Source organism: Gavialis gangeticus, unplaced genomic scaffold (assembly GCF_001723915.1).
Source record: "Gavialis gangeticus isolate Ggan-Ray unplaced genomic scaffold, GavGan_comp1, whole genome shotgun sequence".
NCBI lineage: Eukaryota > Metazoa > Chordata > Crocodylia > Gavialidae > Gavialis > Gavialis gangeticus.
The window spans coordinates 258,433,996-258,460,511 of NW_017729032.1; the positions used below are offsets into that span (position 1 = coordinate 258,433,996).

General features: G+C 43.1%; 1 protein-coding gene across 2 annotated transcripts in view; it reads left to right on the forward strand.

Moving 5' to 3' along the window:
• MYH15 (myosin heavy chain 15) overlaps positions 1-26,516 on the forward strand; it is an 81,130-nt gene that overhangs the window by 20,507 nt on the left and 34,107 nt on the right. Inside the window, exons 1-19 of one of the 2 annotated variants that reach the window (XM_019525777.1) lie at positions 2,073-2,089; positions 2,667-2,770; positions 3,131-3,269; positions 3,908-4,026; positions 6,434-6,583; positions 9,816-9,986; positions 10,892-11,071; positions 14,140-14,272; positions 15,996-16,060; positions 17,167-17,254; positions 17,475-17,592; positions 17,884-18,007; positions 18,914-19,050; positions 20,663-20,918; positions 21,424-21,666; positions 22,337-22,513; positions 23,037-23,182; positions 24,013-24,103; positions 26,034-26,423. In XM_019525777.1, coding sequence (XP_019381322.1) covers positions 2,669-2,770; positions 3,131-3,269; positions 3,908-4,026; positions 6,434-6,583; positions 9,816-9,986; positions 10,892-11,071; positions 14,140-14,272; positions 15,996-16,060; positions 17,167-17,254; positions 17,475-17,592; positions 17,884-18,007; positions 18,914-19,050; positions 20,663-20,918; positions 21,424-21,666; positions 22,337-22,513; positions 23,037-23,182; positions 24,013-24,103; positions 26,034-26,423 — 2,829 coding nt within the window. In that variant the 5' untranslated portion in view covers positions 2,073-2,089; positions 2,667-2,668. Of the gene's footprint in view, positions 1-2,072; positions 2,090-2,666; positions 2,771-3,130; positions 3,270-3,907; positions 4,027-6,433; positions 6,584-9,815; positions 9,987-10,891; positions 11,072-14,139; positions 14,273-15,995; positions 16,061-17,166; positions 17,255-17,474; positions 17,593-17,883; positions 18,008-18,913; positions 19,051-20,662; positions 20,919-21,423; positions 21,667-22,336; positions 22,514-23,036; positions 23,183-24,012; positions 24,104-26,033; positions 26,424-26,516 lie in introns of those variants that run through there. The other variant, XM_019525776.1, reaches the window with a different exon arrangement.

Sequence of the window (26,516 nt, forward strand, 5' to 3'; positions counted from 1 at the left end):
GCTTTGCTAATGAGATCTAAGCATGAATCCTCATGCTGAGAAAATGTACTGCTTGTCAAGAACAGTGTATCTTTTACTTTCCACATCAGAGTTAGCGCCAATGGGCTGCAGGAGTCTTGCCAGTGGTTGAAATTAGTAGTGACTATTTCTGACTGCTGAGGGAGGGGAAAGACTTAATGAAAGCTACATCAGGGGAGTACATCAGGGGCTCGGTGAGCAACTGTTCAGCAATGTGCCCTTGGGGAGAACCACGAGTAATGGCCATAAACTCCTAGCAGACTGTTTCAGGCTCAACATTAGGAAAAACTTCTTCACAGCTGGGTGTCCAGACTGTGGAATAAACACCCTCCAGAGGTGGTGCAATCGCCTACCCTGGAAATCTTCAAGAGGAGACTATGGACGGTCACCTTGCTGGGGTCACCTGACCCCACCTGTCTTTCCTGCGTGGTGCAGGGGGCTGGACCCGATGATCTTCCAAGGTCCCTTCCAGCCCCTTACAATCTATGAAAGTAGAATCTAAGTGATCTGTTACTTAGAGATGTAATCCACCAAGGAGGGGTAAAACTTCCCATCTTGCCTCAAAGAATGGGAATTCCACTGATGTTTGCAAACAGGAGCTTTTCTAACATGGCTTTAGTTGTTGTTTTTCAGTTGTTGCTGTTTGCTGTGTAAGAGAAGAAAGCAGTAGAACAGGAAAATCAAGAGCTGAGTGACTCCATTGTTGGCAGGGTCAAATGCCAAGTTCAACAACATTTCACTGGACATGGCATGCCAGTGCTTTCACAAACTGCAAACTGAATGAACACAGCTGGGCCCCAAGGCAGATCAGTTTCCTGTTGTACTTACTGGAGCTGGGCTGATGCCTAGGCAGGACTTTTAAAAAAAATTCTTCTTAGAGAACAGTTCAGCCCTCATTGAAATGAGTAAGGTTCACTTCATGCCTGGGTGCATTTTAGAAACAAAGCTCTGATTTGATGCTGCTCCTACCAAACTCCTGCTGCCTTCTTAGTGCTCTACTGCATTCTCCAATGTCTGCTGGTCCCTCTGCCACTTTTTCTGGTAACCTGCTGGTCCTCCCTCCCCACCCCACTGCTTGTTGTTTACTACTGGTGGGCTGGATCAGATCTCTTTGAGGGTTGGACCTGGTCCTTGGGCTGTAACCCCAGCTCAAATTCATTATTTTTTGAGTGCCTCTCACAAACATTTAAACACACAGCACCCTCACCTAGTCCTCTGCCTTAATTGTTGTCAGTTATACGTTGGATTATACCAAGGTTTTTTGCTCTGCTGAACACACCTGGGTTCTTTTATCCCTACAACTGGCTCTGCAGTAGGCATGTATTAGAGAAAAATGTAGATACACTTGATTCAGTCATCTTGGCATCTTTGATAGACCACATATGATAGACCAAATATGTGTCCACATTCTGGCATGTTCATGCTCAGTTGCTCTCTCCAAATCCTGGTTTATTTTAAAAGGGAAATATAATAGTCTGGAGTGAGACACTAGGTTCCTGATTTCAGTTCCTGGGCATGCTGAGGTTTCAGGAACCTACAGAAGTTTGAAGGTTGTGCTCTAACTCATGAGCGCTGTGAGTTAGAGCCTTCCTTGACCCAAAAGGGAAAATTGCTCCAGAGGAATATCTCCAGGCTTGCGTAATAGGTATGTGCAAAGGGTTTTTAGAAACTTCTAATGAAAAGGGTCTACTATTCTCTGTCATTCTCTAATTACACTTCTGTCTTATAGCAGGAGTCATTGGGCCTATTTGGTAAAAGGTTTTTAGTGCTGCAGCACGCACACAGGTAAAATCTAAAGAAATAAGACATAGTAGCTTAAACCGAAGCCAGTTGTTCTCAGACTTTTAGGCCTAGTATACATGACTTATACAACATGTCTTCCTCCTCATGATCACTACATTTACTTTAGTTAACCACATGCTATTTTTTTCCTTCTTGTCTAAAATATTTTTAGTCTATCTTATAGTGTCTGCTTTTCATTATGGAAGACAAAAAAGCAGGACATTGAAACTTATATTTGGCTAAGCATCTAATTAAAGCTGCTTCTGAGAGTCCCCACTGTTCATGTGAGGTGAGCAGAGCTTGGAACAAGGGAGAAGGAGTCTTATCTGGAGGCCACTATTAGTTCGGGACCCTTTTGTGCCAAGCTCTGTACAAACATCCTGTAAATGACAGTCCCTGTCTAAATGTACTTGCAGCATAAAAAAGATTTTTTAAAAAAGATTAATAGAACAAGCAGGAAAGAAGAAAGCAAGTGGCAACAGAAATAATAAGGTATCTGGGCATAATTTAGCTGTGTTTACCACTCATTATAGCCAGGCCTGGACTACAGAAATGATGGTTTTATCTGGTGGAAATGGGGTTGGGAAGAGGGTACCTGTGGATTACTTGTATTCAGAAGATATAAACAGAGTGCGAATTGTGAATACTTTACATGACTTAGTACTCCTTTTCTCCTTTCTTTCAAAGCAAAAACATGAGGGGTTTGTGTGTGTGTGTGTGTGTGTGTGTGTGTGTGTGTGTGTGTGGGATCATACGTGCATATACATACTTACAGAGGGATAGATATGTGACAATGGATCCCATCTTCTTGAATTAGTTCAGGCAATTCTGCATGGCAATTTTTGATCATGGCAATTCTTTTGCAGATATGTTGCTGATATCTACCAATCCCTATGACTTCCACTTTTGTTCACAAGGCGTGGTTACTGTGGACAACTTGGATGATGGAGAAGAGTTGATGGCAACAGATGTAAGTCAGTCATTTGGTATTTGCTTGCCACATGAAATGTGTACGTGATGAGGAAGAATGCTGTCTGGGGGGTGGTCCAAATGCTATTGAAAAGGCTAGGAAGTTTTACCATTGTGCTAAGGAGGAGCAGGAATGAAGCCAAACTGCTAGTTGAAGCATCAAGATGAAGCATGAGGTTTGATCACCTTATTGTTTGGAATCTCCATAACCATAAGCACACAGTTCTGACTGGTTTTGATATGATGATTACAATTATATAATAATTTTAATATCAGAATATAGACAATATATATTTGTATATAATAACCCAATACAGGAGACATCTGTGTGCTGTTTTCTTTTTATTATTTTTTCTCACAGCAAGCCATGGACATCCTGGGTTTTATTCCTGATGAAAAGTATGGTGCCTACAAAATGACAGGTGCAATCATGCACTTTGGAAACATGAAATTTAAGCAAAGACCCAGAGAGGAGCAGGCAGAGGCTGATGGCACTGAAAGTAAGGCTAATACCTAGCAATGTGTCTTACCTTTAAAAGTGTGAGGTGTGCCATGCACTGTATATGGCTAAAATATATGTTCCTGCTGGTTCAAACTTGTGGAAGTGTCCTATTTTTCATTTTGGAGGGCCAGGATTATGTATTAGCTGTAAGAGAGGTGCTAGTTTAATAAAAGGTGTGACCAAATTGTCAGTCAGGTCAAGTACAACGTTATGTTCCTTTCCTCATGTTTTTAACTCTGAATTACAATCGTCTGTAAAGCTGCATTGTTCTGGCTGTGAACATTGCTCTTTCAGTCTTCAGTTCCTCTCATCTCTATACTTGGCCTCCCTTCAATGAACTGGAGCCTTCTCAACTGTGAAGGTTCCCAACTCAGCTGTGTGTCCTTCATGAAGAGCCTCTGGTGCTGCATTCATATAAGGACTCTCACATTTTTAAAGGATGATTATTGAGACTGTTCAGATGTAGTAGGTATAACACCGACTCACACAACTTCTGGAAAGACTGGAGACAAACCTAGAAACAATTAAAAAGCCATTATCCAGTTTAGGAGCTGATAGGTCTAATGAGTGTTTCTGTGCATGCATGCTTTCATGTCTCAACTAAACTTGATTTGGAATCTTCTTTCTCTTGATTAGATGCTGACAAAGTTGCTTACCTGATAGGTATTAACTCCTCTGACTTGGTTAAGGGATTGCTGCACCCCAGAGTAAAAGTTGGAAGTGAGTACGTCACCAAAGGTCAAAGTGTTGAACAGGTGAGAAGCAGCCTTCAGTGCACTTGTTCTTACAGGCCAGGTGCCTGCTCCACAAGTCCACAAATGTCTACTGCAGAATTCTAAACAACGGTTACAAAAAATTCTTGCACTAGCATGGCTGTGCATCAGTAGATCCTAATGCATCTTTTGCAAATTCCAAACTATTTCTTATTTAAAAGTTTTTCCTGGAAAACTTGGTTTACCTAAGTGGAGAGGGCTTACTGGGATATGTGGGAGTGGCCTCATTATCACGTATATTGGAAGCCGAGGTTTGTGGAAAATGTTTGTCGGCCCACAATTTGTCAAGGGGTTGGACAGTGCTAGGAAGCACTGCTACACTGTCCTTTTTCCACCAGATACTTCTCAACACGGTGGAAGCTTTTTCTCAGTTGAGCTTGTGTTTTACATACAATTCTGAATTGGATTTCCTTCTTAGCTAGAAATTTGCTGCTCTGGCATGTGCTGCCCTTCCTCCACCTCCACTGTTTTGGCATCTGGACCACAGAATGATAAATTAATAATGATAAATTAAGTAATATATTACAAATATTTATAGCAGGTAGTTATACCTCAGTGCCTGTGCTATGGAGAAATAAGGAAGGAAGAGACTTGACAGTAGCACCATTTCCTTGATGTAGTAGTAACAATCATACAAGGAAAATGTGCAGAGTAAACCACTTAGATGACAATTCCTATTTCTGAATATGATTTACTCACATAGGAGAACTGAGACAGATGACAAGGAGGAGGAGGAGGATCTCTCATTTATTATTTACCAGTATATGATTTTAGCATCAAGGCTTTCCTAATTAATCCCTATTAGTTTATCTAGTCAAGAAGTCATTGAGCAAGCACTGCTGCCTCTTTGTGGTAGGACCACAAATGATGCTGAGGAGGTTGTGTTTTGTGATCTGTAATCAGAGCACCATTGCATCACGGTTGTCAGAGGTTAAGTCTGGTGTTTCCTCTTTGTGATTTATTAGGACAAAGAAGAGGTATGGCTAGTACCATTTTGTGGTATTTTGATTGTCCCTTCTGTTCATATGAGTATCACAGTTGCAAGCTGAAGGTCTCTGTGGCTTCCTACAAAAAATGGGGAGCAAGTAGACTCAAAAATCACTGTTGGCCTTCTGACCCAGTGAGCTTCTCCTCAGTAATGGAGAACCACTCCTATTCCCAACCCCACAGTCAAGGGCCTCTCTGATATATGGGTACATATTGCATGTACAGTAGGGCTGTGCAAAGTTTTGGTCCTAGATTCGGCCCGAATTGGTGGCCAAATCTCTGAATATGGATCAAATCCGAGGACGATTTAATCTCTCCAAATCAAATCAGATCCCTCTGAATTGATTCGGAAAGATTCAGTGATTCAGACATAGACACAGCTTTAAATGTTTTTTCTACATACCTATAGGTAGCAGGTGGCTCGTGAATGCTGTGATGGTGGGGCGCACAGTATGGGGGGCTCCCCAGCAGCAGACTCAGAAGTGGACCATAAGCACTTCTGGTCCGCTTCTGAGTCTGCTGTAGAGCGCGCAGGAACTGGTGCCTCCTGGGTCTGGGGAGGTACTGGGTGTCCCCCCATGGCCAATCACTGAGCCAGGGAGGGGTGCAAGGCCCCACCCCCCATGCACTCCCTGGAGGACCTGGAAGTGGACTGGAAGTACGTCTGGTCCACTTCTGGGTTTGCCGCCAAGCACTCACCTCCCCAACCCCCCCCACTCCTGTGGGACACTCCATCCGCCCCAGCATCGCAGCGTTCATGAGCTGTGCCTGGTACCTTGAGGTATGTAGAAAAAACATTTAAAACTGTGTCTATGGCCAAATCACTGATTCTCCAAATCAGCATCGAATCTTCAGATTCAGCCAAATTGAATCAGGGACAGTGATCCGAATCAACAAATCAAATCTCTGTCCCTTATTCGGGGAAATCTCAATCCAAATCGAATAGGGCCTGCTTCACACACCCCTAATGTACAGCCATTCATGAGAGAGTGTCTCTCTCCAGACTCTAGCTGCAGTTGAACATTGTCAGATTTCACAAGCCTTCAAAATACTGTCCATTTGCACCCAAGGAAGCCTTTTGGTGCTGGGATTTTGCCCAATAAATATATTGGAGTCAAGATAACTGTAACTTTCAATATATGTTTTTATATACATTTAGCAAAATTCATAACTACAAGCACTGTAAGGAGAAAAAAGGTACAGCACAGTTCATAGGGGAAGCTTTCCTGAGGTTGTTAGATGTTCACCACAAAGCATTAGAATCGCTGTGAAACTTTCTTTGAGTTCTAAGCATGGGCTCAACAGATGAAATGCTCTTGAGAAAAACAACCTTGTGTGCTGTTGATGAATTATGTCCCTATTACTGTCTGGTACCCAAGTGTGTGTGAAACCTATCTTTCAGGTTGTGTATGCTGTTGGAGCTTTATCCAAGGCAATATATGATCGAATGTTCAAGTGGCTAGTGGTGCGCATTAACAAGACCTTGGACACTAAACTGCCAAGACAGTTCTTCATTGGAGTCTTGGACATCGCTGGATTTGAAATCTTTGATGTGAGTTTTGATTGGTACTCTGTGGAAGGCTGTGAATGCTACTGAGCAATGTGTCTCGGTTTTTATGTTTCTTCTTAACAGGACAACTGGAAAGAGCAATGTGGCTAAAAGGCAAAGCAAGATGCTGGGTGGAGTGTGTGTGGAGTGTACTCAGCAATTTGCAGGAGTGGACATGCAGTCTGTTGCTTGCATGGAGAATGTAAGTGATATTTTGGAAAGGGCTCTGGATCTCACCAGGAGCCAAGATAAGGATCTGAAGGACTTCTGGATCTCATCAGCACTTGACTGGAAGAAGCCGCGTTTTTTGATGTCTAATGCCACAGATTACTCATCTTTGAGTGAAAATTCTTGTTATGGCTCCTGTTTTTGTAAAGTCTTTTGTAAAATGGTACATGTAAGGAAAGTGTCTTAGTCAACAAGGCCTCTGCCCCAAATCACATTCTTGAGAGCTGGAAGGAAGCCTTTATAAAAAGGAAATAAAATATAGTCTAGTACATCTAGCAGATACACTGAAAGATTCCTCAGCTTGGGCTCTGTCCAGCCCTATGAACCCTGCTGTACAGCCCAATGGTCTGCTCTCCTGCGTCATCTTTCTGGGGCATACATTCTTTCTAAGGCAGGGGTGGGCAATTATTTGGGCCCACAGGACACGCAGGGAGTTTTGCTTGGCTGTCATGGGCCAAGTCAGCTCCTCCCCTCCCTGCCCACGGCTCACCAAAACTCCCTATGTGGGATAGGGCTGTGGGAAGGCGGGGAACAATGTTTGGGAGCAGGATGGGAGGGTGAGGCTGGGCTCATGGGGCAGGGTCACGGGGTGGGGAGGAGGGAGACAACATGGGGCCAGGGCCAGGTCAGAGCCACCATCCACTGCCTGCACATCCCTGCAACAGGTGCCAGTTCCTCAGGCAGAGGCATGCAGGGAGTGGATTGCAGCTCTTCCCTGGCCCTGGCCCCACACTGTCACCACCCCAAGATCTCAGCCCCAGCCCCAGACAGAGCTTCCCACCCTCCCAGCTGAGCACTTTGCCTGCACAGCTCCCATCTGGTCTCCATAGAGATCCCAGGATCACAGGGCAGTAACAGCACAGGGCTGGGGCAGAGCTGCAATCCACTCCCCATGCACCCCTGCCTGCAGAACTGGGGCTCTGCCCTGGCCTCAGACCTGGCCCTGCCCCTGCACTGTCATTATCCAGTGATCTCAGGGTCTCCATGGAGACCAGTCAGGAGCTGCCTGGATGTGATAGGTCGGGACAGCGACAGTGTGGGGGCCAGAGCTGGGGCAGAGCCACAATCTGCTCCCTACATGCCCCTGCCCATGGAACCTGCACCCATTGCAGGGGTGTCCAGGCAGTGGCCTGAGACTCTGCCCCGGGCCCCGGTTCCCCCAATGTCACCCTCCCAAGATCCTGGGGTCTCCCTGGTTCATCCTGCTCCTGAACAGCACTCCCTGTCTGCCTGCAGCCCCATCCCAGATGCCCAACCATGCACCTTGCCTGTGTGGGTCCCACCCCCAGCAGGGGGTACAAGGTGAATGGGCTGGGACACCTAGAAAGCAGAGCTGGATTCAGCAGCTGCAGCAACCAGAAGGAGCCACTGTTGCTGGGGCTGCCAGGAAATGGATTCCAGCCACCATGCCACCCTAGCCCTGCTGTGCGCCTGGGGGTGGCAGGACTGGCTGCACGTGCCACAGCCCAGGCTTCCTCCTGCACCTGGGCTGGGCTGGGCAGGATTGAGGGACCCACTGCAGACCCTCCCTCAGCAGGTCAGATTCAGCTCACAGTCTGTATTGTGCCTACACCTGTGCTAAGTAAGACCTTTTCACTGAAGGAAGGGAGGGAGAAGCTAAACTGAGTTAATTCCTTGTTAATTCATATGAATTTCTTCTACATGTGCAATTAATTCAAAGCAATAAACTCCAGAGCAGTTTGAGTCATAGTAAACTACTCCTGGGTGCTGCATCTGCATGTGTGCCCAGGACAACAGCAATTTGAACCAGGGCAGAGTAGTTTATGCCAGGGCTAGGGCTACCCTGCTCTGCCCCAAGTCTGGGGGGTGGCATTGGGCAGCAGAGGGGTTGGCTGGAGCATGTGGGTGCTGAAAGTGTGGAGCTGTGAGTCTAGGCAGCAGGCAGGAGTCTAGCCCCCTGCTGGCTGGGCTTATGGGGTGCAATTTATGCCTGTGGTTAGTGTCTACATGTGTGTTTAATCACAGTTAATTACTCCTCAGGGTACTCAAGGACCTTGCTACCTTATGGCATTCTTAATTAATTTACTGTGACCTAACAGCATCACATGTGTAGATGGTGATGTTTTACTCCACAGCTAAATAGTCTATCCTGCAGTAAAGCACACGTTTAAGACGTGGCCACTGGGGACCAGATAACTGTCCTGTATCCTGGCACTTCTGGAAATTCCTTGATGTCCATTTTGGTGTTAATTTAGACTGGGAATGACAGTAGTTCCTTCTGTTTCTTCTATGATGTTCTTATAAAACTCCTAATTTCATTGGCCTAGTTTCTGAATCCTTTGCCTGTGTAAAATAAGTGCTCTGACCCTTCATGCTATTTGCTGCTTTCTGATGAAAGCAAAGGACTGATACAGTGTATTTGTGGCATTTTGGCAGCAATGCAGATGTTGAATGCATGTAGCAGTATAAGAAGTATGTTAATTGCCATGACATTTTGCTTTTGCTTTCCTCTGAAGCATCTGGCATTAACACTTGCCAGAAAAAGGATATTCAATTTGAATTCCAGTGCTATGGAAATCTGGAAATTCTTGTTTTCCTCTGTACTGTATGTTAGACAGCAGTCGGCTCACTAAAGAACATTCCACACTCCTTCTGCCTGCCCCTTGTAGCCTCTTCAGAAGTTACTAGCTATATGTTTTTAGACCGGGGTGGACAAAATACGGCTCATCACAGGGGTGTGTGGGGAGTAGATTGTGGCTCTTCCCCAGCCCTGGCCATCGATCCTGCTCCCAGATGCTGCTCCCTGACTGCCTGCCACACATCCCAATCACCTGGCCAATGCACAGAGCAGAGCCACTTAAAGAGTTTTAGTGAGCTGTTGTGGTGGGGAGGGGGTGCTGACCTGGCCCACAACAGCTGCCAAAACTCCCTAAGTGAACCTTGGTACCAAATAATTGCCCACCCCTAAACCATTTCTTTCTTGCCTATCTCCTTTCATCAACCTCTGCTCATAGTTAATTTGTTTTCTGTTTTTTCTTCCCCATAGTATAACAGTTTTGAGCAACTTTGCATCAATTACACAAATGAAAAACTACAACAGTTTTTCAATCATCACATGTTTGTCTTGGAACAAGAAGAGTATAAAAAGGAAGGCATTGAATGGGTGTTCATTGATTTTGGCTTGGACCTTCAGGCTTGCATTGACCTAATTGAGAAGGTACGTACAGAAGCAGTAAGGCATGGTGCTCCCTTGGAGCAATGCTGAATTATGACACGCTGAGGCCCTAAACTATGTCCAGTTTAAGAGGCCCCATACAATAAAAATAATCCACAAAATCCATGAAAATAGATTCCCATTAACTTTTAAGATGAATTATTGTTATTTCTGTATAAATCTATTAACTCAATATGAATAATAACTGTGGAATCACATATACGTATATTTTGTCATATTAGAACAAGACTGTCCAGTTTTTTTTTTCTTATTTAGAGCCCCTCATATTGTGAGGCCCTAAGCTGTAGTTTAAGCCTTAATCCGGCCCTGACCCTGCAGTCCAAATAGAAAAATGATTCAGTAACCTCAGCAGCTGTGTTGGGGGGTGGGGGCTCAATGATTAATTGCCTATCTAGTCAACAATTTATGATCCTGGGTATTCCCCAAAACAACATTGTTTTTCTCTGAGCAACAATAACTATGGGCATGCTGCAGCATACTTGAGATCATGCTTCGATTCCAATGGAACACAGAGTCATTTGGCCATTGGCATCAGTAGATTTCTTCCACTGGCATCACAGGGAGCTGGATCCTATCCTGATAAACTCAGAAATAGGAGTCAGCCTAAGTAACTTGGAAAGTGAATACAGCAAAACCTGAAAGTCTTTATGATATACTACCAGAGGCCTGTGTAAGTACTCAAAGGAAAAGGCTTCACACCGAGATGTTGAAAATTTGGCTGCCATTTTAACAGAATACACAGGAGTCACCTGCCCATAGGATGAACAATCCTGCAAGCATGGGATTCAATCAAGTCAAGCCTAAATATTGTGTAGCCTAATATAATCAGGTAACCAAGAAACTGGTATTCTAAATATTGTTCTACTATAATCTGTTTGGATCAACAGCCATTAGGAATCCTGTCTATCCTTGAAGAGGAGTGCATGTTCCCAAAGGCTACTGATATGACATTCAAAGCCAAACTCTATGACAACCATCTTGGCAAGTCACCCAACTTCCAGAAACCCAGACCTGATAAGAAAAGGAAATATGAAGCTCACTTTGAACTTCTTCATTATGCTGGTGCAGTAAGTTTCCAACATCACGAGCTAGATGTTAGACTAGAATTCCTCCAAATGGGTGTGTTCCATAAGCATGGTGGGAGGCAAAAATTATACTTCTGGCAAGCCTCTCTCCATGAAAACCTAGGGAGTCATATTCATTAAAACTCAGAAATAATGGACCAGTGAAGAAGGACTGAAGCTGGCTTAGTAAGATTTGGTTTGTCCTGTACAATTGACTGAAGTTACTCACCTTCAGAAAAGTGACTGTTAAAAGAAAAATGCCGCCTTCTTAGTTAACACAGTAATCCCCTGTGCAAATTCAGTCATCTCTAAGTTGACTACAAAACAAATGTTATTACTTTTTTTTGCTTTTATTAGTATTGCAGAGCCAACACTGCTGCAAGAATGCAATAGATTGATTAATTCTCCCTTCTGCATATTTAACAAAATGTTAACAAAGGCCTACCTGCAAAATCTGTCACTGGAGGCTGGTGATACACAAGCCCAAAGTAGTCCAGTTTCAGATTTAGAACTGAGTTTTCAGATTGGGAAAAAAAGGTGGGGGAAAATGCCTTTTGCTCAAATACGGCACTTTTACACGTGCTCTGGAGGTGATGGTCGGGCAGGGGAGATGCTTTAATTAGAGCAGGTCTGAGAGCCGTTCTAATTAAAGTGTCACAGTATCTCATGTATTGGTGTCCCCGCACTTCAAAATGGCAATGGCATGTTCAAAATGTTCAACAAGCTTTAGATAAAGCACCCCTGCCATCATTTTGAAGTGCATGGACACTGATACATGAGACACGGGAGGCTGCTGGAGCACAGTAATTACCATGCTCCAGCAGACTCAATTAATCGAGTCTGTTCCAATGTGCTGTAATTACAGTGTGCTGGAGCAGCCTCCACCCTTGTGTATAGATAGATACTTAGGCCACGTGTAGATGAAATAAGGGGCATGTGTGCACAGCACTTGAAAGCGGGCTAAATTCTTTTGTACTGCTTTAATGGCCTCAGTGGCGTATTGCGCATTAATTCCAGCCGCTGTTAGAAATTTGGCAGTGTAATGCGCCTTAAATGGCTCTGTGCAGCTCCACGACACTGCAGGAAGCCCTGCAGGCAGCCTGGCAGCAGCCTGGGAAGGCAGGCTTCGCCCAAGAAAAACAGTGAGCCTGATCTCCCCCCCACCCCGATCCTGCCTGCCTGAGCTGCATCAGGGCTTGGTGCTTCCCTCCATGACTGTGGTGCCCCCTGGGACTGCCCAAGCCAGGTGCCTGTGGGTGGGTGCCGCCTGGGCTTGGGCCACCACTGCCGTGGAGGGAAGCACCATGTGATAGGAAGCTACTGAGACAATAAGGATGCAGACAAGTGGCATTTTTCATGCTATCTGGCCCCTGAAAGTGTTCTACAGCAACGTCATAACACATGGGCATGGTTGCAGAGTGCTTTTAAAATGGCCAGTCACATGACAAAGTAACCCTTGTTAAATCAGGTAATAAATGAAGGCTTTCTAAATTAGATCATCTTAGAGAACTTGTATATAGTTCTCTGCAAGGTTTACCTGTCATATTCCTGGTCTGCCACAGGAAGGAGGCAGAGATTCTCCTCCCTGTGCAGCCAGGGAAGGAGGGAGAGGCCTTGAGTGTGTTCCCCCTCCCTGCCCTGGGACACTGGAGACATTTCCTGCTGGGGGGACCTGGCTGAGCCCCCAAACTCCTGATAGCTAACCAGCTGCACCCCTGCTGCCACCTGGCAATGCTATAGCTGACAAGCAGTGGCAGGTGGGCTGTGGGGTGGCATGTGATCCCCAAAGCCATGAGGGTTCAGCCTGGGTACTATTGCTAGAGTCTGAGGGGTTGCCAAACTGAGCCTATACAGCTCTGGGGGCCCAGAAACCCCAGACTGCCCCACCTATACTGACAGCAGACCCTGGGCTTTGCACCCCTAGCTGGCTTACAAAACAGGTGACTGCGTCTGCTGCCACCTGGCCTCTGTCAGCGCACGGGAGCATTGAGCCCCCATGAACTTGTGTGTTACTTTTCCATGACACTGCAACTTTAAGCCCTTTGTGTAAATCAGGGCAAACAGTTACAGTATGACTTGAGGTGCCATTATAACTCCTGTAAGCATCCTAAAAGTCTCAAAACAGCAACAATGACAAAAGCCAAACCAAGCAGAGTCTCATTGACCTTAATCTAGTTTCCTATATAGCAGTAATAGGAATACCTCTCTTTTGTGAATCGTGTTTCTTTCCTCCGTAGAGCTCAAAGAATGGTATCGTTGTCCACTTTTTATTAGTGGGGAAAGTGAGGCAATGAAAGTGGAAGCTATTTGCCTGAGGTAGAATCATAGAAAATGAGGTTTGGAGGGGACCTCAGGAGGTCATCTAGTCCAACCTCTTGCTCAAAGCAGAAACATCCCCAACTAGATCATCCCAGCTGAGGCTTTATCTACTCAGGCCTGAAAAACTTCCAAAGATGGAGATTCCCCCACCCCTCTGGGTAATCTGTTCCAGTGAGAAAATTATTCCTAATATCTAACCTGAACTTCCCTTGCTGCAACTTGAGACCATTGCTCCTTATTCTGTCTGCCACCCTTGAGACTAGTCTAGCTCCATCCTCTTTCAACACCCCCTCCCCCACCAGCCTTCTTCAGGTAGTTGAAGGCTGGTATTAAATCCTCTCAGTCTTCTCTTCTGTAGACTAAATAAGCCCAGTTCCCTCAGCCTCTCTCAGAAGTCATGTGCCCCAGCCCCTTCACCATTGTCATTTCCCTTCCCTGGACTCCCTCCAGTCTGTGCACTTCCTGCCTGCAGTGGGGGGATTTTGGAGGCTTCTGATGGGAATGATTTGGAACATGAGGCTGGAGTCAGAAAATGGAGGGTTGGGTGAAAAATGGTAGAAGACTGAAATGCAGGTATGGCTCAAGCAAAGGATCTCTTTTGAAGTGCCTCGGGAAATATATAAATCTTGTGACATTCATTTGAAGCCAAACTGGAAAGAATTGAAAGTATATTTGAGACAGGGAAAGAGAGAGAGTGCCAGTCTGAGATAATCTCTTTTTAAAATATTTTTTGCCCATGTGGTTATCTGTAGGTGCCCTATAACATCATTGGCTGGCTTGAGAAGAACAAAGACCCACTTAATGAAACAGTAGTGGGCACTTTTCAAAAGTCCTCCAACAAACTTCTGTCCTGCCTCTTTGAAAACTACGTCAGTGCTGACAGCGGTAAGCAGAATGATTTGACTTGGATTTTCTTTCATTTCCAGGAAATGTGCTTGGTGGTGGATTTTAAAAATAAACCATTGTAAGCAGATACTTACCCCCAGTTAAAACAGGAATGTCTTAGTTGTATGGGTGAGCATGGTATTTGCTTGCTATGATATTTTAAGAGGGAATAACTCATCCAAATTGTGTGTACAAGATTTCTCAGCAGTGTCTAGAATCTAGACTAAACAAGCAACTTACCATTTAGGAAGCAGTACTTTCTGTGATAATTGAAGCTCTTCCATTAAGAGTTTTTTTATTCGACTAGGGATAGGCAAACTGGAAAATACCAGACCAGTGTTTCTCTAAACCTGCCAACTCTGCATAAGTAGTGGAAGGAAGCCTTCCAATAACAGGTTTTATTGAAAAGACTTCTAACTTGTCCAAGGGAGTACTTAGCTCCCTTGTTCTTACTCAGCTGTTTTATTTGGGAGGTGGCACACCACATAGCACACCACATGATGGGGTTGATCAGAATCATTCCCACCAGGAGGTAGCACACCATGTGCTTCTGTAAAACTCATGTTGAGTCAGAAGAACTGGACTCATTACAGAGATATTGCTGTTATGTCTTGAACTCACAATCGGTTACATCTTATTTAGTAGTAATCTCATTTATACAGTTGTAGTTGTCATGAATCATAAAGCCACTTCTGAAGCCAGTAGGTAAACAGCAGGCTTTGTAATGTGAATTACTGATGGAGCAGAATAACAATATGAAAAAGACTGCCTCAGGCAAATTGTTGCAGGTAACAGAGTGCCTGTTTGCCTTGGTAACATGGAGCATCATTCCCAGAAGTGCTTCTTTGTCCTTCACCCAGGCCAGGAAAAAGGAATAGCCAATCTCATCACAGTCATTTTGAACATGGGTAGACATTTTTTACATCAAATACTGTGCGTTCTTCACTTCCTTTTATTCAGACTGCTTTTGACAGGTCATCCAAATGCCAGTCCTCCTACAGGTGACCTAATCTTCCAAGTTTAGATAGGCAAAAGTAATTGTTGTGTATTTAAAGGTAGCAAATATATCCTGAGGAGCACAGTACAACTCCAGTCCGGGTGTGAATGAAGTGGAAACTGCATTCCCTGAATTTTCGTTTAAGATTCAAAGCCATATGATCTCAAATCAAAGAAAAATTGGCCATTAAGGCCTCTTCTGAGTCCTATGCTCCGTAAACAAATGCTGTTGGCCTGGCTTCAATCTCCCTGAAGCATAATGTGGCATGTTTGCTAAGATCTTGGATAAAAACCAAGATGGAGAGTGTACCTATCATGTGTCTCCCAACGCATTAAACAGCCAGTAGCATAATGAGGATGGAATGACCAGGGCACCAGCCCCAGATGCCTACTTAGAGGGGCACAGAAACAGCAGCTGCTGCAGTCACTACCGCCTAGATGGCCTTACTGCTGCCACATCCAACACAGCTGCTGCCACAGTCACTGAGGGCACACACCTTGGTAGTTACACCTCTATAAACAATATTACTGACTTTATACTAATGCTAGTTTGGGAAGTTTCAGTATACCACTTGGCTAACCAGAAGACCCACATGATCCTGGTTTCACCTTTTATCCAAGGTTTAATTGACTTGTAATTTAAAAAAGGTGTTCACCATTTTTTTATTTTTTACCTGAATTACCTGGTTCAGTTGTTTATATATTTCACTTCTTTATTTTTTTTTAGATCAGAGTGGTGAAAAGAAACGCAAGAAAGGTGCTTCCTTCCAAACAGTGTCATCATTACACAAAGTAATTTTCAATTCTTTACAAGCATATCGCTTGTTACTTGATTTTTCAGCTATGCAGAGTCACAGTGTTAAAAAGAGGTTCCTAAAGTGCTTTTGTAGATCAAAGGAAACTGAAGTCAAATGTCTCAGTTCTGTTCTGGCTTGGGTGTTAACCAGGATGGATTAAGTGAAAAAAATAACTAATTGTTTAATGAACAAATTCCTTGTTTTCTGTTTTTTTGATATCCAGTGTTTTTCAATTGTTTTGATCATATTATTCAATCTTTTTTAGGGGTTTTTTTTGTTTACTGTATGAGGTATTTCAAAGGCATTGTTTGTTTGCAATTTGGAGCTCATTGCCTGATTTTGTTTCTTGTCCCTTATTAGATTAACATACTATATACAATCAGAATAATATGTGGAATGTTTATGGAACACTAAAGTAAAATGCACAATGTGCTTTTCCTGGGTATTGGAGCTTAAAACTTATTTTCTGCACCTATTGTCCCATTAAAATTGAAACGCCTTTTTGTAGAGGCTTAATGGAAAGACATGTTTTCACTGGCAAAAAAACTCCTATAATTTACCAGCAGTGCAATACCACCTGGGTGACAATAGAGGAAACTGAAATATATATAAGCCTTGAGTCTCCTCTTCCTGCAATCTCTCCCACACCCCTCAATCCTGCAGATACCACTGTGTTACCCAATCTTGCTGCTATCTTTTGATAATGGGATGACATCACTAGAGAACCAAGTGATATTTTTGCCAATGTAAACATAGCAAAGAAGTGTGAAGATAGCAGGGGCAAATTTCTAAAGCCTGAAGTTTTTGATTATCGGTTGATAAAGAAGCACATTTTCCAAGATACTGAGGACATATAGCTGCTCAACTTGCATTGTCCCACCTCTAGCAGTGTAAGGACATCCTTTGCATAAATTGGTATATCAAAACCATTCAGTCTAAATACGCTACAGTGATAATATGACTTTCTACTTCTAATCAGTTTTATTTTCTACTTATTAGATTGTATGTGTTGTGTAGTGTTAGTATTCACATATGCACATGCTACAATGCTTGGCTTTCTATTGATTTAGCTAACTTTTGTTTTTATTATACTCATTGTAGGAAAATTTAAATAAACTGATGACTAACCTGAGATCTACAGCTCCTCACTTTGTGCGATGTATTATCCCCAATGAAACTAAAACTCCAGGTACAGAAAGCCTTTTATCTGTATGTATTTCAGGACTGTTGTCTGCTCTCAATTGTTTATTTCTATTGGTATTGAATTTAAATGCTATTTTATTAGTCACTATGCAGGTTGCCCGTTCAAGACATGACTCCCAAATCTGCTCCCATATTGGACTAACTGAAAGTTAAATCCTCATGAAAAGGATCTAATTTTATTTAGTTGGTTTTTTTAACCTTTTTAGGTGAAATAGATGCTTTCCTTGTCCTGCATCAGCTTCGCTGTAATGGTGTGCTGGAAGGAATCCGTATTTGCCGTAAGGGGTTTCCAAACAGAGTGCTTTATGCTGACTTTAAACAAAGGTAAAGCAGAATCGACCTCTGAACACAAGTTTTGCATTTCTGTTTGCTCTCCATTCCTTCCCAGTAAAAATGAGCCACAGCAGTCCTTTCCTTTTCTCTTTTATTTAAGTTTCTTTTCAGTTCTGTTTGATCTCAAGTCAATTGTTCTGCTTTCCTTTGTGTTAGTAAACAGAAAACATTGAATTGGCTTCCCTGAAGTTATTCTAGATTTATTGTAGTCTTAATAAGAGTGGAATTTTGCCCAGAATCTTGGCATTCTTAACTTTCTCATCCCCTTTTATTTATTAATAGATATCGCATTCTGAATCCAGCTGCAATTCCTGAGGATAAGTTTGTAGATAGCAGAAAAGCTTCTGAGAAGCTGCTGAGTTCTTTAGATATCGATCATAATCAGTATCGTTTTGGACACACTAAGGTAACCAGAAAAGACCATGCAGTTCCTTTTACAAAAATAGTGTCTGGACTAAAAGAATCCAACATGCAGCCCTCAGTGGGGCACACTTACACATGCTAACAGCTTAAGTGAGTTTGGAACAAGTGATCTGTTAGCCATAGTTTTAATAATTTGTAATAATTAATTTTAGTAATTTTCAGAAAACAAATTATAGATCTTTGTTTTATATGTCAAGAGGAAATGTTCCAATGCCCATGTAGTTTTTACTATTGGAGCAACAATACTGACCACTAACAGGATGAGCTCATCCATCACTGCCATTAGCAGTTCTACTGCCATGTAAACAGAATGTTCATTACTATTCATTTGCCTTACTTAAATAAGAAGGGGTCAGCTTCACTTTGTGAAATGGCACCAAACACAATTTTGTCCTGTCCTGTCTATACTTCCAGTTAAATTGATCCAATTCAGTCCATTTTCATCAACGGAGGAAGATTTTTTTGTAGACAAGGCTCATGAGACTAACAATGGTCATGCCTGGTACCACGTGACTTTATTCCCATTTTATTATGCCTGGTTATAATTTTTAAAAGTGAGAAAATTTACAAATATATAACAGTTTTGTAACATAGGCCACACTAATGTATCTCGCATTTGAAATAGGCAAAGAAAAAAAACAAACACATTAAAACATTGAAAAATGGTTAGGGCATCATAATGGATCAACACAGCTCCCTAACCTAGAACCTAATGCTTCCTAACTATCTATTCATTTCTGCTGCAGAAATTGACCAATATGTATAGCACCTTTACCTGTTTAAGCTTTATCATAACTGCCAATATAAAAACTAATTTTCATCAATCCATGTTTCTTGAGGATGGAATTATTCTCTGATTGCTCCTAAGTGGCACCTGTCTATATTTTAGGTATTCTTTAAGGCTGGGCTCCTGGGTCATCTTGAAGAGATGAGGGATGAGAGACTAGCAAAGATCCTAACAATGATCCAGGCAAGAGCACGTGGCAAGCTAATGAGAGCCGAGTTCCAGAAGATGGTGGAGCGAAGGTATGGATTGTTCCCTTAAGTCTGGGAAACCATGCCACTGCTGCCTCACTGATGACTAAATAGGACCATTAAGCTTTTAGTGAGTATGTCTACACAAGATGCTTTACTTTGCAGTAGATTAGTCTACTGCACAGTTAGTTACTACCCATAAATACAGGTAGTAAACTAACTGTACAGTAGATACTGCACACTAGCATATGTGTAGATGCTGGCTGGGGGTACATTTGCTCCCAGTCACCCCGTACACTAGGGGGCCACAGGGGATGGGGAATTCCCCCCGGTCCTAGCACTACTCAGCTCCCAGCTCCCCCCAGGGGTTGGGAGCCAAGCAGCACTGGGATGGGATAGCTCTCTTTCCCCACCCCATCCTAGCACTGCTCAGCTTGTTGCTCCTCACAGGAGCTGGGAGCTGAACAATGCTAGGATCCGGGCGCTCCCTGGAGCTGGCCAGGAACTGTCCCATTCTGGGGCAGGTCCCAGCCATCTCTGGCCTATATGAGGAGATTTCCATGCATCCCAAAGCCAGCCAGGAACTGTCCCACTTCTGGGGCAAGTCCCAGCCAGATCCAGACTGCACAGAGATTTCCCCATGCAGGTTGGGGCTGGCTGGGAACTGTCCTGCTTCTGGAGGAGGTTCTGACCAGTTCCAGGCTGTGGGGAGAAGTCCTGCTGGGCCTGTGGCTTGTCCCCATGTGCACAGTGCAGGAAAGCTCTGCAGCAGCAGCAGCAGCAGCAGCAGAGCTGGCTGCTGCTGCTGCTATCTTCTGCTATCTTCTGGCCCCGTGGACATCAGGACCCCTCCCAATGTGTACAGGGCCAGGAGACAGCTGCTGCTGCAGCCAGCAGAGCTCTTCTGGCCCCAAGAGCATGAGGACCAGTCCCATGCTCCCTGCCAGCCCCTGGGCTAACATTCAGTGGGAGCCTGTACTGGGCTGCTCCTATTGGGAGCATGTGTAGACGTGCTCCCAGATAGGCTTACTGCACAGTATTTTTACTGCGCAGTAAGCCTACTTCAAATTAATAGTACATGCAGACATGTCCAGTGGGCACATCTACGCATGCACTTTAATAAGCAGTAGCCTATTTTACTGCGTATTAAAGTAGCACATAAAAAAAATGTCATTATGCTAATGCACAGTAAAACAGGCTACTGTGCATTAAGTGTCACCTACAAAGTGTGCACTTGTGCTACTGCACATTAGCACAGCTTAATGTGCATTAATTTAATACCTGACATTGGAGGTACTAAATTTAATGTACATTAGGAAAAGTATATTAATGCTTGTGTAGACATGCCCAGTGGTACTTAAGGCTTAATAGCACGTAAGTTTTTACTGGGATGTAAGATAAGGGTGTTAACATGTCATTTTTGTGGATGTACAGTACAAAATTGCAATTGTTGCACGTTAGTTACCCATGAATTCAGATTTTAATCAGAGATGAAGCTGGTCAATATCTCTGAAGGTCAAGATATAAGAAACACATTTTTTGCATGACCCACTACAAGTTCCTAATGCTATTCAGACCACAAAGGCAGAACTGACTCAAGGATGGCCTAAAAAAGAATTCGCTCTCTCTCAACTCAGGCTGAGTTTTTCATTTGTTAAACCAGGGATGCCCTTCTTGTGATCCAGTGGAACATTAGAGCTTTCATGGCTGTGAAGAACTGGCCTTGGATGAAGCTGTTCTTTAAGATCAAGCCACTCCTGAAGTCTGCAGAAACTGAGAAGGAAATGGCCAACATGAAGGAAGAGTTCTTGAAGCTAAAGGAGGCCTTGGAAAAGTCAGAAGCCAGGAGGAAGGACCTTGAAGAAAAGCAAGTGTCTCTGGTTCAGGAGAAGAATGACTTGCTCCTTCAGTTGCAGTCTGTGAGTGGGTGTACTTGATGTTCTTTCAAACATGACAACTTACCAACCGTGGTATTTATACAGATGGTTTTAAATTAAGCTGCTGTTCTTGTTAGGAAAGTAGGTTAACATTCTTACCATGAATATAAACTCATGTTTAAGGATGTAGGTCATAATCTTTGAAACAGTTTTAAAAGTCTAGTTCATAGTAATAGCCATGTTCACCATAACTAGATGTGGATAGTAGTTTACCAATTTGTATGTGCAAATGGATGTGTCCAACATTGTAGGCCTCATCTTATTCCCCTTGGATTTTTCAGAATTCTTGTCTTTAACATAAGTGGAAAGAAAGAATAGGCTCCTTCAGAAAGTCCATATTTACCTATTCCCATAGCCTTTTTGATTATGCTTCTCTGACCTACATACTAATGTGTGGTTGAGGATCCATAAAGGGATGGGAGACAAACAGTAAAGAATAAAGATGACTGCTCCTACACACTGTGGTCATCTTCTTGTACTACACCAGGAACAAGATACTCTGTCAGATGCAGAAGAACGATGTGACTTGCTGATTAAATCCAAGATCCAGCTGGAGGCAAAAGTCAAAGAGCTGACAGAGAGAGTGGAAGATGAGGAGGAAATGAACTCTGAACTGACGTCAAAGAAGAGAAAACTAGAAGATGAGTGCTCTGAACTGAAGAAAGATATTGATGACCTTGAAATAACTCTAGCTAAAGTAGAGAAAGAGAAACATGCTACTGAAAATAAGGTACCATTAGAAATACACCATACCTCTCCATAAAGGATTGATAAGTAGGCTACTTTACAGTGAGTGTTACTAGAGTTCTGCAAGTCAACACTTTGTATTAAGTATTAAGCGACTTAAATTCAGGCCAAGCTACAAGACTAGAGTATAACGTATAGAGTATAAAGTGCATAGCTAAGTGACTTTGTGAAAGACAACAGTTTTAGGTTGATTCTGAGTCTCCCTTTACCCATGTGAGTTGTGCTGCCATTGGCAGCTAAATTTCGCATTAGTTGTGCCCCTTAAATGTATTTCCTGAGGCCTAGGACTACTCATGGATATATTTTCTGTGCTACTAAGAATGGTGCCTGTTTTGATTAGTATCAACTTCTTAGCCTTTCATATTAAGCAACTGTCCCCTTGACCATATTCAGTCTCCAAACAGTGTGCATTTGGCAGATGTCCCCATAATGAAGGCACAGCAAGAATTGGCACTAATTAGCTACCTTGCTGGCAGTTTCAACCGATGAGGCAAACATTGAATGAACTCCCCTTTTACTCCATCATCCTAATGGCCAGGCAGCAGTATACATACATAGTCTAGGTTGTTCTTTCTGGCCAGTTTACAGTTATCTCTGCTGAAAAGACTTGCAAGCACATCTGTAACTGCTGTTGCACTTATTTAACCTCACAGGTCAAAAATCTGACAGAAGAAATGGCAGCTGTTGATGAGTCCATCAGCAAACTCACTAAAGAGAAGAAATCTTTGCAAGAAGCTCACCAGCAAGCTCTGGATGACCTACAGGCAGAGGAGGACAAGGTCAATGCACTGAGCAAACTGAAACTGAAACTGGAGCAGCAGGTGGATGATGTACGTTTGTTCTTCTCTTCATTTCCTATGCTGATATGTTTATTTATAACTTTTTTGAAAGTGGGAAACTCTGAAATATGTTGTGTTTTTTTGTAAATGCTCATCTAGGATGTACAAATGAAAGTCCCAATATAAGGTGTCTAATGCAAGCAATACTATAATAATTTTCCTCTATCGTTGAATATTTGAAAGGAAGGCAACAATGATGAAGGCATCTATTTAGTTTTTATTGCAATGTAATTGTCCTTTAGTCATACTAACCTTTGTGAAGAAGAGGCTACCATGATGCCTGCACAAAGAAGAAGCCTAGAGAGGTCCTTGCACCATATTATCACAGCCTGAATTGTCCTGGAAGCTTGAAGCTTCAAGTACTCCCTGAAACTAGGAAGGACAAGCATAAAATGAGAAAGTTGCAGAAGAACTTTTCTGCTTCAGGCTTTGTTAATGTTTAATACAAAACTGGAGGTTGGAATGGTGTTGATGCCTTTGGACATATTGCATCACTGGTTTCTTGTTCCTATAGCTGGAGGGCTCACTTGAACAGGAGAAGAAGGTGAGGATGGATCTAGAAAGGGCCAAACGTAAACTGGAAGGAGATCTGAAGCTGACCCAAGAGAGTGTCATGGATTTGGAGAATGATAAGCTGCAGCTGGAAGAAAAGCTAAAGAAGTAAGGAACCATTTATATTGTACAATATAGCACAGAAGCATGGGGTTTGTCCTTTCAGATCCATCAAGTCAAGCATCTCCCTATGGCAGTGGCTCATATCAATGCCATTTCAGAGGAAACTGTACCTGATATGCGATGCAATGCTGCATATGGACAGAATAATTTCTTTCTAGCACTCAGCAGCACTGAATGCCTGAACCTTGCCAAATATACTTTTTTCCTTTGAATTTGAAAAGGTGTTGTATCTCTACAAATTTTCAAAGGCGGCAGAGTGGTTAAAGCATTGTGCTCCAGTTTTAGAGACATGAGTTCAAACCTTGTGCCAAAGGCTTTCCCTTTATATCAGATGTAAATGAGGAGTCAAAGGCAGTCAATGTGAAGCTAGTCCATCATTCTCTTGCATGTCCTTGTTTACAGAAAGCTATTCCATGGGTTGGCAGGCTCAGGATATATCATTTATGAATAATAATGGTAAAATGTTCTCATCTACTGTATATAGCACACAGCATAGTACTTTTTTCTTGGTTGTTTTTAAACTTGGTTGAAATTAAAATTCATTCAAGACAGAAGTGTGTAGCATTAAGGAGCTTTGAGCATAGTACTGTAATACAATAGGAGTTCCTGCAGGGCCTTAGCTTGAACAAGGTTGCTTAGAGAGAAGACTGTTGCACCTATACAGTATTATATCTTCTTGCTTATTTGCAGTTGAATTTGGTTTTCACATTTGCTCCCAAGACTTTATCTAGAGACTGACAGAAAAAAATTGCTTTAGTCAAACTTTGCTTGAACTTCTAGGATAAATTTTCACAGGAATTTCCTTGCCTTAACAGGAAAGAATTTGAAGTTAATCAACTGAGTTCCAAGATCGAGGATGAGCAAGCTTTAGTGGTACAACTCCAGAAGAAGATCAAGGAGCTTCAGGTAAGCCTTTTCTACTTCTTTTCACAAATCATAATTGCTATACTTCAATTAAGTGAAGCACTTGGCTTCTGAGTTTGGTACTGGCCAATTAAGTTTTTTTTTTGTGGTTTACTTGAACTCTTATGTCATCCACTATCTGCAAGCCTATTTTGGGCTTTGCAGGCCTAGTCTTGTCCTCAGAAATATTTATGGTTTAATAACTTATGATATCCATGTGTCTGAAGTCAGAATTGATCCCCAGAGAGGAGTAGGAAAGCCTAGAAAATGAAGGTAGCAGCTGGGAAGTCTATGTCCCAACTTCTCCTCTGGATATATTGGACAGAGAAAGGAAAGGGACCTGGCTGACCTCAAACACTCATGCTTTCCCCTGAAGTGTGGGCCACAAAAGAGGAGACTGAACCAACTGAGAAGCCACTCCAAAAGCTCGGGAGTTCATTTCTTAAGTGAAGAGGAAGGGATTTTCCATTTTCTGGCAAGAGGAACCCAGGCATGGAACCCCATCCTCAAGCAAAGGGAACAGAGAATCACAGGTTTAACTAGAGAGGTTCACACCATGGAGATTCATGAAGGACACGAAAATGTTGATTAAGAGGGAAATAAGTCTGAGCATGGGTGCAGGAGAACAAAATGATGGAACCTGGGGGCCAGAAGACTGTAAATTAAAGAATCCCAATGTGAATCTGACTTGCAAAACTTGAGTTATATACTTTCACAAAAAACCTGTCATGTAGAGCTTTGTTGATTTTTTTTTCTGGCAAATAATATATTTTCTAAACAAAGATAGGTAGTGAATTTGACTTAATTTCAGTGCAAAGTTTGCACCAAAAAAAAAGGCAAAGAGAAATCCAAGCTCAGTCTCAAAACAGACTCTGTTTAAAAGGAAAAGGGATGGCAGGGGAAATTCGGTAAACTAAACCTGAGATATTTTAGTCAACACAACAAAATCTGCATGGCAATTCTTTTTTCCAAGTTTGGCCACTGAATTGAAAAAAATCCATTATTCACATGTATTTGCTACCAGTTGTTCCTGATCTCCATCTCTCATTCTCCTGACAGAGGTTGAAGACCTTGCAACAACATGACTATTAAATTCAGGGGGAAAAGAACCTCTTGAGCTTTCTTGAACAGTAGTTGAACAGTCCATTACACGGACATATACATTATTTTTCTTATTTCTGACCTGTCTTTAGTCTACCTAAATTGCAGGGGGACTTACCAAATTTTGCAGGTGGATTGCGGTGTAAAGTTCTAATTCTGCAGTCATTTGGAGGTGGCCCCACCCCATGGCGCTCACTGACAGAGAGGCCCTGGGGGGCACAAGGGGCCAGCCACCACCTTGATTGCTGGGTGCTCTTCATGTGGCCCTGCCCCTTGGCCCTGATTGGCAGACAGGCTCCAGCAAGGGGAGAAGGCACAAGGGGGGAGCTGCCACCTTGTCTACTGTCCTTTGTGTCACCCCACCAGCCAGTGTATTCCCCTCCCAGCAGCAAGTACCGCTGGCTTCAACTGGGGAGCCAAAATTTTATTTGTTAGGGTTTTTTGTTGATTTTATGGACAAACCCAGATTTTGCAGTTTCCGTGAAATCTGTGAAACTCCAAATTAAGTAGGCCCCTACCTATATATCTTGAACTAATGTTTGAAGAGAAAGAATTTAACAGTTTTAGTAGGAGATAAGTGCTATTGCAGCTCTGACACTTATTTAATGCCTTTACTGGGTAAATTCCTGGGCAAGTGGCTCCCTGTCTGTCTAAATCCATTGTGTACTGTATTTTCTGGAAAACAGCAGAAAAAGCTAGATCTAGACATAGATGATAATATGTGCCATATCAGGCTGACATGTGGATGTGTGTAAAGTACTGAAAACATTTGAGGGAAGTTAGTACTGAGGTAAACAATGTTAATATACACCAGTGTGTCCTTGTTTGATAGGCTCGTATAGAGGAGCTAGAAGAGGAGCTGGAAGCGGAAAGAGCTGCTCGAGCCAAGGTGGAGAAACAGAGATCAGAACTGGCTCGAGAGCTGGAGGAACTGAGCGAACGGCTAGAGGAGGCTGGGGGAGCCACCGCTGTCCAGCTGGAGATGAACAAGAAACGAGAGGCAGAGTTTCTGAAGCTGCGGCGGGACCTTGAGGAGGCCACTCTGCATTATGAGGCCACAGCTGCCACCCTAAGGAAGAAGCATGCAGACAGCATGGCAGAGCTGGGGGAGCATCTGGACAACCTACAGCGGGTCAAACAGAAATTGGAGAAAGAGAAGAGTGAGCTGAAGCTGGAGGTGGACGACCTATCATCCAACATGGAGCAGATGGTCAAGGGAAAAGTAGGCTCTATCAGACTTCCTCACTGACAGTGCATATGGGAGTTGTTTTAAAGTTTCCAGAGGGAGACAGAGGAAGGTTTCAGATGGTGGAGA